Here is a 14467-nt window from a genome sequence, read left to right on the forward strand (position 1 = left end):
GAAATACAGTCAAGCAGGAGTCTGTCTCCAAGTGACCTGGTGAGCTGTGTAAAAATTTTTTTTTATTTCAAACAAAAGATATTTGTATTTTTAGCTATTCTTACTAGCCATCCATACCACACTATCTTCTGTATAGGTAGTTCAACAAAAATACACCTGTTTTGTCTTTAAAAAAAAACAAAATAAAATAAAAGTATAAATAGACTACAAAATTCTGACCAACCATATGAGATTTGGAATATATGCTTTAGATTTTTGGTCTTTTCATCTGTAATGAAAAGTTTAAAGACAGGCAATGCTAAAGATTTGTTCAGCCTCATTCAGTACATACACATATTTCATATCACTTCTGGAGATTCACTTACAGGAGAAATTCATAGTGTTCCAAACACTGGGCCGCCGTTCTTCCGATGATTGGAGCAATGGTTCTCCACTGAGTTGGCATCAACTTAGCCAAGTGCAAGAGTTTTTCCTCTTCTTCTCTGGACCATTCTGTTTTCTTAATGCTTGGATCCAGCCACTCATACCTATTAAAAAGATATCTAATCACTCACCTAGTACAAATATCCAATTTATACATTAAATACACTGCCTTCTAGTGTCTGAAAAACACAGGCTCTCATCCTTCACTTACTACAGCTACTCTTTGTGAAAACAGAATACTGTTTGGTTAAACTTACACTATTCAGTAGGCCCATCTCACTACATTCTACTATATTTTAATTATGTAAGATTAGTAATGCTTTAAGAACTTGACTGAAAATGATCTTGTGCCTTCTTTCTCAACTATCAATTTTTATTTTATTAGAGATTTTGAAGTTACCTGGGAGTAAGACAATACCACTTCATATTTTTTATGTGCTTCTAATTTTCACAGTGCTTTTTCATGGTTTGATTCTCACAACACCTTGGCTTGCTTCTTTCAGCATCTGATCTTTGCTAGATGTTTCTCAACATCATATGCTTTCATCTGATATTTTTAAAATTTAGGTAAAACTATTATGGCATCCTTTATCTTTCTTAAAGCCCCATCCAACCTATCTTCCAGATGGTCTGCTTAGCTGGATGAGAGATTGGCAGACATAATGTAAATCCTGCCAAACAGTGGACCAGGAGCTTTGTGTCACTAACAGAAACAAATCAGAAGCCTTTCCTCAGTGTGAGAATCATCTTGCTCTTTGGAGTTCAAGCCCTGCATTCTGATCTTTACCTCTGTCCAGATCCTGAAAAATTAGATCACTCTTGTACAACCCAAAGAATGATCACAATACCAGATGGGTTGGGACTGATACCAAGAACACAACTAGTAAATAGTTTAATATGTCCTTTGATTTAAAATGTGACACCATAGGTGTAGTATTGGCTTATATTATATTTTATGGTAGTAAATATACACCCTTTCAACTCTGCTATAAAGAACCTCAACTACTATGAGCTTGCCTGAAAATTAACCATTCTTTATTATTTATTTCTTGGAGGAAGTTGAAAGAACCACTTTATACATTTTTGGAACACAATCTATTTGTTTATAAGTGAGGCCCATCTGTCTCTAAAAGTAGATCTTTATGCTCCACAAAGCACTCTCAAATACATTTACTCATTTAGATGGGGCCTCACACTTCATCAGTTAGTGCCAAGTATTATCATCCCTAATTGGGAGAAAACAGGGACAGGGAACAGAGGACAAAAAAATGGTATGCCTAAGATCACCTAAGAAGCAAGTGACAGTCTAAAATCCAGATTTTCATCTCTTACTCCATACTCTGTTATATCACAATGCCTGCTTTCTTTGATATGTTCCAAAGAATGAACATGTTCCTCACATAATTAAGGTAATTTTGTTTTCCACTTATTCTTTGTTACATACCATCTGGCTTTGCACTGCTTTGCTGATTTTCTATGCAGCAGTGAGGCAATTCTAGACCACTGGTTTTTCCCATATTTCATTACCGCTGCTTTCAGAATTTCATCCTAAAAAGCCAAAGAAAAAGAGTACATTCAATCAAAAATTTCAAGGAGGAAAGACAAAATCTAAATTAGCTCTGAGAGGGTTGCTATAGGGAGACATACACACACACACACACACACACACATACTTGTTTAAAAAAAAAAATACAGCAGCAGGTGTTTAGCCTAGCAGTTAGCATGCACCCCACATCTGAGCACCTGAGTTCAATTCCCAGCTCTGGCTCCTGACTCCATTTTCTTGCCACTACAGACCCCGGGAGGCAGTGGTGATGGTTCAAGCAACTGAGTTCCTGTCAATCACATGGGAGACCTGGATGGTGTTTTCATCTCCTGGCTCTGGCACTCACCCAGCCCAAGCCAGTGTGGGCAACTGGGGAATCAATCAGTGAATGGGAGCTCATAATTTGTCTCTCAAGTAAAAAGTAGTAATAAATTTAGACTGCCGCTGTGGCCCACCAGGTTAAGGCCCCACTTACGATGCCAGCATACCACACATCATCCCATATTGGAGTAATGGTTTAAATCCCCTACTGTGGGGCCGGTGCTGTGGCATAGTAGGTTAAGTCTTTGCCTGCAGTGCTGGCATCCCATATTGGCACCGGTTCATGTCCCAGCTGCTCCTCTTCCAACCCAGCTCTCTTATGGCCTTGGAAAGTAGTGGAAGATAGCCCAAGTGCTTGGGCCCCCCCCCAACCGCATGGGAGACCCAGAAGAAGCTCCTGGCTCCTGGCTTTGGATCAATCAGCTCAGCTCTGCTGTTGCAGCTATTTGCAGAGTGAGCCGGCAGATGGAAGACCTTTTTCTCTGTCTGTAACTCTACCCCTCAAATAAACAAAACCTTTAAAAAAAATCTCCAGCTGTTCCACTTCCAATCCAGCTTCTTGTTAATGAGCCTGGGAAAGCAGTGGATGAAGGCTCAAGTACCTGGGTCTCTGCCATCCAAGTGGGAGATCTGGATGGAGTTCTTAGCTCTTGGCTTCATCATGATCCAGCCCTGGCTGTTATGATCATTTCAAGAATGAACCAGTGAATGGAAGATCTCTGTCACTCCACTTTTCAGACATAAGTGGCCAGCATTGTGGTATAGCAGATTAAGCCTCTATTTGCAATGCTGGAATCTTGTATCTTGGAGCATCAGTTCAGGTCCCACCTGCTCCACTTCTAATCCAGCACCCTGCTAAATGTGCCTCAGAAGGCAGTGCAAGACAGCCCCAGTGCTTGGGCCCCTGCCACCCACATGGGAGACCTAGATGGAGTTCCTGGCTCCTGGCCTAGCGTGAACCAGCAAATGGAAGATCTCTTCTCCCTGCCACCTCCCTACCCCCATCGCTCTTTCAAACAAATAAAAAATAAATCTTTTAAAAAAATAAATATTTCAAATGTACTTAAGAAATAAGAATTTTTAAACACACAAAAAACCTCACTGACCATAATGATAAACAGTAAGCAACCAGCAAAATGCAAGAAATTAAGAAATTCCTTAGGACATCTTACTGTTCCTTATAAACACACACCCAATTGTGTGTGGGAACAACCACCTCTGAGCAACCCTACTTTCGGACAGAGATTAACAAAAAGTATTCTCCAATATGTGGCTGTCATTCTTCAAGCAGGCACAGCTCATTCATTTACACCTTCACTCAGAAAACACTTCCTGAACACTTGCCTTGCACCAGGTCTTGTATACTTGGGGAGAGAATCGAATAGGACACATCCAGGCCTCAAAAAGCAAGTTGGGACTCAGATGAAACCACTCTCCAATTCACACTTCCTGCCTCCAGTTCAAGCACGGCCTTTCCTCCCCAGCCCCATCCGCCCCACCACGACCCAAGAATCCACATCTCAGATTAGACCATATCTCAGTTCTAACCTGAGATTCAAATATTTCTCTCCACAACCCCTCCCAAGTCATCTCTCTCCAGTCTCCCCCAGACTCTAGATACTATTTCACCAGGGCTGCCACCCAAACACGGAATGTACCAATCCCAGAGCAGCCTGGCAAGCCAAGCCACTGGCGCGGAGGACGATGGAGCCAGATGTGAATGCACTTGAGACATTTCACTTGCAGGCTCTGTTCCACAGCCAACTGTAGAAATCTGTCAGCAGATTTGACCGTAGCACAGGAATCCTGCTACTACTTGATTTTTTCACGGGTCTCTCCCTCACAAGTCAACTCCTCTCCATTCAAACAGCCTAGTTCCCTCAGCACAAGGGAGGGGACTTGCACTGCCTTCATCTGTCACGTGGTGCTGCACCTCTAATACTTAGATCACAGCTACGTCCCGCGTACCCGCCGAGATGCATTCCACAAACATCTGCCAAGCAACCTACTACTTCACGCTGGTTACTCTCCTGTGCTCCAGGAAGAGCAGGACCTGTTCCCCTCCCCTCCCCCAGTGCTGTCTGGAGAGGTAAGAGGTGCCTAGCACTGGCTGAAAGGCTACTGTGTTCCCGACTGTTCCAAATGTCCCAAATGTGGCAGCTCACTTAATCCCCACAGAAACATGAGGAATCTAAGGCTTGGAGAAATGGAGAAACCTGCCAGCATCACTCCCAAGGATGTGACACTGGCAAAAGTCAAAGCAAGCCGACAACAAGTGGATGACAGGCACCGTGGGCCCACAGGGGGGTGCTACCAACGCTCACAGGCTGAACAGGCGAAGATTTGGCCGCCAAGGGCTTCTGAACCAGGTCAGGAGGATGCCAAGCGGGTCGAGGATACCGCAAGGAGGCACAGAGGTAATAAAAGACACGAGATAAGCCGTGCTCAGAAACTGATCGATCCAGGGCACTCGACACGAAACGCACTCAAATCTCATTTCTGTCTTGCTCCCTTTCTACTGCTCTCCGGCTCTCAGATGGCACGATCCACTACGACACTACCCGCAGCAGTCTGTCCTATCTGGCTTCAAGCCATGCCAAGGCGGAGAGACGGGAAGCTAAGAGAGAGACAGGCCTTGGCATCTGTCGGGAGAGCGCGCACAGGCTGTGCCTGGCTGACGGATAAACCGACGGATGCAGGAGAAACGGGCGCCGAGAACTCGGTATGCAAGCTGCTTCCCCTCTCTGCAAGAAGTCAGCGAAGAAACAAAGTTGTGGCTGCACCAAGTTCTTTAGTTTTGGGGTGCCAGAGACAGCCGCGAGCTGAGGGGGGGTAGCGTCCCGGAAGATCACCTCTCCTGGATGTCCCACCCCTCCTGCCACCCAGTGGGGACCTCGGGGAAAGGGGGCCGGGGCGGCGCGGCCTCGACTCAACAAATGTTCGCTAAGGGCCTAACAAGTGCCTGACGGTGAGCTCGGAGCCGAGCCGCCGGTCCTTGGGGCGCTCCCGTCACCCCTGGCGGGGAACAGCGCTGAGGCGCCGAGGGTCGTCGGCCCTGGCGCTGCGCGGCCCGGCCCACCCCACGCAGACCCCGCAGGGCATCCTCGTCCGCTCCCCGGCCCCCGCGCGCGCGCGTGCGCACAAGCTGCCGGAGGGGGCGGAGGGCAGCGGACGGCGGGAAAAGAGACTCACCTCGGTATTTCTCCACACGCCGCCCTTGATCATAATTCGAGGCATCTTGGCGACAGGTGGTCTCGGCAAGCGGCCGAGAGGAGCTTCAGAAAAGTAGTAACGGCGCTCCGGTCACGGGACCCAAAGCCGCCACTTCCTCCAAGCGCGACCTTCTGCTTTGAAGAGATCTGCGCAGGCGCAAGGAGGTGGCGGGGGGGGCGGTGGCAGAATAGCAAGTCTCGCGATATCTCGGGAGGCTGAAAGGTTAGAAGTGCTTTCTCAAAGCTCTAGTGTACAGACTGACAGAAAACCATCAAACTGCTGTGGCCGTAGCGCCGTGCGCCGCGCGCATGTCCAAGTCAGGCTGGAGGAAGCCATGGCTCTCGCGAGACATCCGCAGCGGCGGCCGGCCCGGCGTCGCGGTGGGGTTGGTCATCGTGACGTCACTCGGCGGTGGGGGTGCAGACGGGTTGTGTGTGGCCTTGCAGAGTAGCCGGTCCGGAGAAAGCGTCGCGAACTAGCGCTTTATTGAGCGTTTCGCTAGTCGAGTACGCAGGAGGAAGAGAACAGCTTATCTGCGGCTCAGTTTCCCAACCTGTAATACAGAGTAGTAATAATAGCCCCCACCCAGTGGGGTTCTGCTAAGAAGTGAGGTCCTCAGCGGAGTGCAGGGTCTGACAGACGACTGTTCCCAAAAAGCGCCGCTGCGATTCCAAGGAGGGCAGCGCCTCCACCTGCCCCCGGGGAGGGGCGCAGCGGCTGTCCCGGAAGCCCCCACCGATGTCCCCTCAGCGTCTTTCATCCATCGCCATTCAGTCTGTGTGAATTAATAACAAAGACCATTATGGGCGCTGGTATTAAGGGAGCCGGACTCGAGTTGGGCCGGAATCTTGGCTGTCTCGTCAGCGTGGGTAATACCCGTGCTGAATCTCAGAGTGCTCGTCTGAAAAGTGGAGCCAGCAACACCGGCTTCAGCAATCGGAGGGGCAGGATTAGCTGTGACAAACCAAAACCTAACCTTGGATAAGGGTTGTCCAGCTCTCCGCCACCCCACTTCCGAGTTACTCAGACATCTTTCCCATTTCAGAACATCGCTTTGACGCCAGTCCTAGGAAATATGAAAATATTTAGTTAATGGATGAGGAAAGTCCTGGGTCTTTATATAGTGCCTTGCTCTTTAGGTTTTTTCATTTCTCCATTTGCGTCTTCTGGAAAAACTACAGAATGTTCTGATAATTTTTTTATCTTGAAATGGGAACTTTTTAGGTGTTTTTAATAATGCTGATGTCATTTGTTGGCATAAAAATTATTCAGATACAACAGGATATTTTTAAGATTTTTTTTAAATTTATTTTTTGAGAGGTAGCTTTACAGACAGAGAGGGCAAGAGAGGTCTTCCATCCACTGGTTCACTCCCCAAATGGCTGCAATGGTGGGAGCTGGGCCGATCAGAAAGCAGGAGCCAGGAGCTTCTTCCGGGTCTTCCACGCGGGTGCAGGGACCCATCTTCTATTGCTTTCCCAGGCCATAGCAGAGAGCTGGACTGGAAGAGGAGCAGCAGGGACAAGAACCAGAGCCCATATGTGATGCTGGCACCACAGGCAGAGGCTTAGCCTACTATGCCACAGCACCAGCCCCACAATGTAGTGTCTTTAGAATGACTATACTTTATATTCTGTGTATTTAGTCAAATATTTTTCTCATAACTCCCAATGTGTACTTGATCTCCCTATGTGTTCAGCAACTAATGACAGCACTGCTGTTTTCCAAGCCCTTTCTTGCAAACAGTATTCAGATCTAACAGAACACGTCCAGGAACCATGTAGGGAAGGCCAGTGTGGGCCGCCCTGCTGTGCTGTGATCTTTGTGGGTTTGCTCAACCCAGTGACCTGAACAAATTCCACTCCTGGCAGTTCAGGTCTTGGATTGCAGCGAGTGACTTGCAACATCACTGGGCCAGGCAGAGGACGGATCTTTTGCAGCCATTTTAGACTGTCTTGTGAGTGTTGCGGATGCTGTCCCTGGACCAGCGAGGTAATGGGGGGGGGGGGGGGCGTGTAGAATGGACCAGGTGTGCTGCTTCTAGTCCGGGACTCTGATCTGTGTCCTTCCTGACCTGAGGCTTGGTGACTGCGCTGAATCCCTTGTCCCCATGTTGAGAGCATGACAGGGCCATTCTTCTGTCAGCAAATATGCATGACGAGTCCTCTTGTAAGTAGAACCTGTGTCTCTAAAGGATCTTCTGTTCCTTCAAATCAACAGGCTTTCTTCACATGGTATTCCTGTTTCACTGTCCTGGGGACCAAATCAGGCCTGTGTTTCTAACTTCAACCACAGCTAGAAAATTGGTTCAAACCAGCTTGGAATATGTTCTTTTCATTTACACTTCTAAATAGTCAACAAAGTCAGTTTTCCTGATGAATATTGGTTTAGAAGAAACATCACCAAAAGCCTCAGAGGAAATGTTGTGGGTACATCTGGGCCTCCAGGTAGCAGAAATGACACCAGCCAATGTAGCACTGGCAGAGGTTTCCAGGGGATGTGGCTTGTCTGATGAGCAGGTCAGTTTGTGTTGGGACATCCAGAGTGTCATCATGAGAAAAGTCCTAACTTTCATTTCTCTTATTTCATGTTTTCTTTGGTTGCTTCAGACAGGCTGCCAACTCATCACATTTTTGATGTCACCAATGACTTGGAGCCATCTTCGATCCCTCCTCATTCCTCATGCCCTATCTTCTATCTTTCTTTTTAGAATTAAGGTGTATGTTTTTTTTTGGAAGATTTATTTATTTATTTGAAAGTCAGAGTTATACAGAAGGAGGAGGAGAGGCAGAGGCAGAGAGAGAGAGAGAGAGAGAGAGAGAGAGAGAGAGAGAGAGAGGTCTTCCATCCACTGGTTCACTCCCCAATTGGCCACAATAGCTGGAGCTGTGCCGATCTGAAGCCAGGAGCCAGGAGCTTCTTCCAGGTCTCCCAAGTGGGTGCAGGGGCCCAAGGACTTGGGCCATCTTCTACTGCTTTCCCAGGCCATAGCAGAGAGTTGATCAGAAGTGGAGCAGCAGGGACTTGAACCGGCACCAATATGGGATGCCATCACTGCAGGTGGCGGCCTAACCCACTATGCCACAGTGCCAGCCCCCTCTATCTTTTTTATTTTACCTCCTCAGGATCTCTTGAATCCATCCTACCCCTATTCAACCCCCTCTAATCTTGAAATGGGGACTGTCATCAACAAAACCACTCCCTCTGTTGAAAGGGAGACAGTGTAGAATTATGGAGAGCACTCAGAGTTGGCCATCTAAGATCTAGACTCACTCCTATCTCTGTTGTCAACTGGAGGTGTGACTGGCGATAGCCATTTTCTGTGTGGACCTCTCTGCAATGCTCCCCTGTGTCATGTGTGGCTGTTACCTCCTGCCCACTCCACCCCCAACATCCACTCTGTTGCCATGGCTATGATCTCATGTACACATACACACTAGCCATTTGATTGATCTGATCCAGGCTGAACCAATTAAGTCTTCTCTCCAGGAATTTTGACTCCGCAAACTAGAAGAGGTCAATAGCTCTGCTGGCTGCTGAACCTCCAGGATGGGACCCGTGTGTGACACCCAGGTATTGTCTACCACCTTGTTTTGCACTAAGCAGACTAAGAAGGCCGGTCTCAGCTGCAGTGACAGGAGCAGATTGGAACATGTAGAGAGATAGAGGTAGGTCTCTACCATGCTGCATCCCTGGACCTATTATGTTCCTGAGTCCTACCTGCATCCCTATTCTTGGGTTCTGGTGGTTAGTTCCCTTTTAGGCTTCAGACAGTTGGAGTCAGATTTCTATTACTTGTAAGCAAGAGTTCTAGCAAATCCAGAGTTGGACCACTGCTCTCTCAGTGCCATTTCAGAGCTACTATTTATTTTATTTATTTTTTTATTTTTTGACAGGCAGAGTGGACAGCGAGAGAGAGAGACAGAGAGAAAGGTCTTCCTTTGCCGTTGGTTCACCCTCCAATGGCTGCCGTGGCCAGCGCGCTGCGGCCGGCGCACTGCGCTGATCCTATGGCAGGAGCCAGGTACTTCTCCTGGTCTCCCATGGGGTGCAGGGCCCAAGCACTTGGGCCATCCTCCACTGTACTCCCTGGCCACAGCAGAGAACTGACCTGGAAGAGGGGCAACCGGGACAGAATCCGGCGCCCCGACCGGGACTAGAACCCGGTGTGCCGGCGCCGCAAGGCGGAGGATTAGCCTAGTGAGCCGCGGCGCCGGCCCAGAGCTAATATTTCAAGAGTCCATAATAATGGCTTCCTCCTTCCCACTCAGGGTTACCTCTATGCCACATGTCACTTTTACACAAGCTAGAAAAAGGTGCCCCTGCATCAAGACAATTTGCTGCTACATCTGGGGGAACTGTTGCAAAATACTTATGTTTTGTGAACCAAACACTCTACTAGAAGAAAATTAAATCTACCACATCTAGGATGTGACTTAGACTCCCTTAGGGACATGCATTGTACAACCAGCTGACCTGAAGAGAGTAGCCCTGTCAATTGTCCTTCAGGTTACCCTTGAACATGCAAATTGTGTGTCCCCTTTCAGGATTCAGAAAATACAACATATGCAACTTCTGGGATATCTGAAACCAGAGCCCCATGGCCATAAACAGACTGTCCTATAGGATGGCATGGATTGGCCAGTTTCCCATACCATATCACCACAGCCTCACCAGCCAAGTCTGAGGGACTCCCCTAAAGAAGCCATCTCCACCCCAAGAACTACCAGGGATCTCTAGTGAAGAGCCACAGGAGCAGCCACGACCAGACAGTCTAAGGTGTCCCATGCTAGAGGTAGAGTCAATCACCTTTAGCTACATGAGTGGCCACTCTGAACCTCCACTTCCTCCTCATTTATCCAAGGAATCACTTCCCAAATATGTTCCTCGGAATGCCAGTCATGTGGGATACCCCATAAACAATGACAAGGGGACCTGAGTGTGAAAAATCACATGCTCTGGTCTCTCCTCTTGCAGAGGCTCCAAAAAAAAAAAAAACCTATAATAAGTTGTAAGACAAAGAAATCTTTCTTCCTCTTGTTGGTTGAGTTGTGTCCTCCAAAATAGATATGTTGAAGTCCCAATCCCCAGGACCTGTAAATGTGACCTTATTTGGAAATAAGAGGTTTTGCAGATGTGATAAAATTAAAATGAGGTCGTACCAAGGCAGGCTTTTGGCCTAGCATTTAAGGCACTGGTGGGGCGCCCACATCCTATGTTGGAGTACCTGGATTCCATTCTTGGCTCCAGCTCCCAATTTCAGCTTCCTGCCAGTATAGACTCTGAAAGGCTATAGTGATGGCTCAAGTAATTGGGTTCCTGCTTCCTACATAGGAGATCTGAATTGAGTCACCAGCTCCCAGCTTCAGCCCAGCCCAGTCCTAACCATTGCAAGTATTTGGTGAGTAGACCAGCTTATGGAAGCTCACTCTCCCTCTGTGTCTGTGTGTATGTCTATGCACTTGCTTCTCATTAAAAAATTCAGGGGCCAGTGCTGTGCAATAGCAAGTTAAGCTGTTGCCTGCTGTGCTGGCATCCCTTATGGGCACCAGTTTGAGTCCCAGCTGCTCCACTTCCTATCCAGCTCCCTGCTAATGCACCTGGGAAAGCAGTGGAAGATGGCCCAAGTCCTTGAGCCCTATACCCACCTGAGAGACCCAGAGGGAGCCTCTGGCTCCTGGCTTCGGATTGGCCCAGCTCCAGCTGTTGCAGCCATTGGGGAATGAACCAGAGATAGAAGACTTCCCTCCCTATCTCTCCTCTCTCTGTGTCACTCTGCCTTTCAAAATAAAGAAAATAAATCTTTTTAAAAAAAATTAAAAGGTTATGTCATACTGGATGTTACAGTTTGATATTTGTCCCCTTGACCTCAGGGCTTTTGTCCTAAAGTTAACTAAGAAGGTAGAAACATAATCCAATTTTGATTTTTGGAGGTGGAGCTTTGGGAGGGGATTGGCTTGAATTGGGTTATTAGGGTGGAACCTCCATGATTAAATCCTGGTAACTTTATAAAAGACAAAAACAGACATATGCTTCTTCTTGTCATGTGGTATTCTGTGTTGCCTTGGGACCCTGACAGCAAGAAGCCATCAGCAGAGACTGAAGCAGTGGGGCTGCCTAATCTCGAACTGAGAACCTCCGAAACAATGAGCCAAAACAAACCTTTTTCCTTTCTAAAGTTTGGCCACCTCAGGTATTTTGTTATAGTGACAAAAAGCTGGCTGACACACCGGAGTAGGGCTGACTCTAAATTCAATGATCAGTGTCCTTCTGAGAAGAGAGATGGGCTTACAGGGAGAAGTCCTCGTGAAGAAGGGGGCAGAGATTGGAGCGGTGCATATGCCAGCCAAGGAACTCGGTGCATTGCCAGCAACCACCAGAAGCTATGAGAGAGGTATGGAAAGCATTCTCCCTCTGAGCCTCCAACAAGGAGCCCACCCTGCTGACACCTTCATTTGAGACTCTCAGCCTCCAGAACTTCAAGAGAATCCATTTGTCTTGTTTCAGAAGATGCAGTTTAGGGTCCTTTGTTAAAGCAATCTAGGAAGCTAATACACTTTTTTTAAAAGATTTATTTATTTAATTTTTAGAATTATTTTATTTCTTTGAAAGACAGAGTTACTGAGAGAGGTAGAGCCAGAGAGAGAGTCTTCCATTCCACTGGTTGACTCCCCAAATGACCACAATGGCCAGAGCTGAGCTGATCTGAAACCAGGAGCCAGGAGCTTCTTCCAGGTCGCCCATGTAGGGGCCCAAGAACTTGGGCCATCTTCTACAGTTTTCCCAGGGCTTAGCAGAGTGCTGGATCGGAAGAAGAGCAGCCAGGACTCGAACCGGTGCCCATATGGGATGCCGGCGCTGCAGGCTGGGGCTTTAACCCACTGAGCCACAACGCTGGCCCTGAGATTTATTTATTTTAGGGCCAGCGCAGGAGCCTCAGGGTTGGCTCTCAGATCAGCAGAGTCTTCCCCATTTCTCAAGGTGGGGTCAGGTCAAGTCCCTCTTGGAGCTCCCCAGCGTCAGAAGGGCACCAGTCAATGCCCATGTTATTTTCCCTCTACAAGGTGACTGCCTTACCACCACCTAGCATATTGTTCAGTCTTGAATGGAGGTATTTATCTATCCAGCCGGGGAGGAGCGGAAACCCTCTCTAGGCTGCTGGCATAATCTTGAGGGCCTCAAGCTCTAAAATGCTTTTCCAAGTCAAGCTCTATACACAACATTTTTATCTAGTTTTAGAGGGCTTAAGAGGAAACAATTTAGCCAAACTGAATATCTCATATTAGAAATGTAGACAATTAGTGGAATCCCCCAGAATATTCACAAATCCTTTTTAGTCTCAGCACAGGCCCCAAGTCTCCCTTTCCACATTAAGATTTTGGAGTGATCAGAGCTGCAGCCCTCATTCACCTCATTAGCCCCCTTAGGGGGAAAGGAGATTGGCTATGAGAATGCTGGGAGTCATTAGTTTGACTCTGTCACAGCCCAACTATATAAGGTTGGTTTTTGCTCCCATCTTTTCCTCTAAATGTTGTGTATTAAAAAAAAAAGTAGATTTTATTTGAGAGACAGAGTTACAAAGAGAAAGAAACATCTTCTATCCCCTGTTTGACTCCTCAGATGGCCCCAGTGGCCAGGGCTGGGCCAAGCCAAAGCCAGGAGCTAGGAGCTTCTTTTGGGTCTGCCACGTGGGTGGCAGGGCCCCAGGCTCTTGAGCCATCTTCTACTGCTTTCCCCGGCCCATTAGCAGGGAGCTGGGTCAGAAGTGGAGCAGCGGCGACATGAACCAGCATCGCAGCAGCAAACACTCATCCTAAATATCTGTTTTTTTCTGATTGGTGGTAGGTCCTAGATTCATGATTGGTGGTCACTGAATTCTCGCTATAGTTGGCTGTGTAGGCAAACACTGAAGTAGGGAATGGGCTACAGGGTAATCAAAATAATTACCTAGTATGGATCCACCATTCACATTTTTCTTACATGTACCAAGTGAATATTTGAGAAAATACCAAAAGGTATTCAGAAAATGAGACTGGTTTTACCAATAAATAGTGAAAGCTCACTGCTATGGTCTGAAAGTCTGTGTTCCCCCACTCAGCCGCCATCCCACACACACACACACACATGCACACATGCCTATGTTGAAACCTAGCCCCAAAGGTTATGGTATTAGGAGGTAAGGTCACTGGGAGAAGACCAGGTCCTGCAGGATCCCCTCCCAGGGGTATGATTAGTGCCCAGAGAGCTTGCTTGCCCCTTCCACCGTGTGAGGACACAGCAAGAATCTATGGCACAGTCTATGAAACAGGACAGGGCCCCTCACCAGACACCAATTTACCGCACCTTGAGCTTAGACCTCCCAGCCTCCAGAACTGTGAAAAATGAATTCCTGTTGTTTATAAGACACTCAGTTGGGGTGGGCATTGGGGCACAATGGGTTAGTCTGCCACTTGGACTGCCCACATCCCATGTCAGAGTGCCTGGGATCAAGTCTCGACTCTGCTTCAGATCCAACTTCCTGTTAATGCACACTCTGGGAGGCAGCAGATTATGGATTAAGTACCTGGGTCCTGCCACCCATGTAGGAGTCCTGCACTGAGTTCCTAGCTCCTGGCTTCAGCCTGGCCCAGCCCCTGCTGTTGTGGGTGTGTGGGGAGGGAACCAGCAGATGGAAGATCTGTCTGTCTCTCTCTTTCTCTTTCTGTCAGTCTGCCTTTCAAGCAGATCAAAAATAAATAAATAAGCTTCTTTTAAAAAACACCCAGTTGATGATAGTTTGTTACAGCAGCCCAAACAGACTAAGACATTTGCATGGTATCTGCATTTTACCATGGACTTGAGGGTATCCTTGGAAACAAAATACAGCTGAATGATATTGGATGTGGACTGACTATATATTAGCAGTATTGTATCAACATTAAGTTCCCTGACTTTGGCATCTGTATTGTGGTCGTTAGAGGATAT

The 14467-nt window shown here is 47.5% G+C and overlaps 1 protein-coding gene across 1 annotated transcript in view; it reads right to left on the bottom strand.

The window, feature by feature from the left end:
• Positions 1 to 5865, bottom strand: part of CDC5L (cell division cycle 5 like) — a 52490-nt gene extending 46625 nt beyond the window's left edge. The window contains exons 1-3 of the mRNA XM_002714454.5: positions 5483 to 5865; positions 1868 to 1971; positions 366 to 527 (exon numbers count right to left, since the gene is read on the bottom strand). Coding sequence (XP_002714500.1) covers positions 366 to 527; positions 1868 to 1971; positions 5483 to 5527 — 311 coding nt within the window. The 5' untranslated portion in view covers positions 5528 to 5865. The remainder of the gene's footprint in view (positions 1 to 365; positions 528 to 1867; positions 1972 to 5482) is intronic.
• Positions 5866 to 14467: the final 8602 nt, after the last annotated feature.

This window comes from Oryctolagus cuniculus, chromosome 5 (assembly GCF_964237555.1).
Source record: "Oryctolagus cuniculus chromosome 5, mOryCun1.1, whole genome shotgun sequence".
Lineage (NCBI taxonomy): Eukaryota > Metazoa > Chordata > Mammalia > Lagomorpha > Leporidae > Oryctolagus > Oryctolagus cuniculus.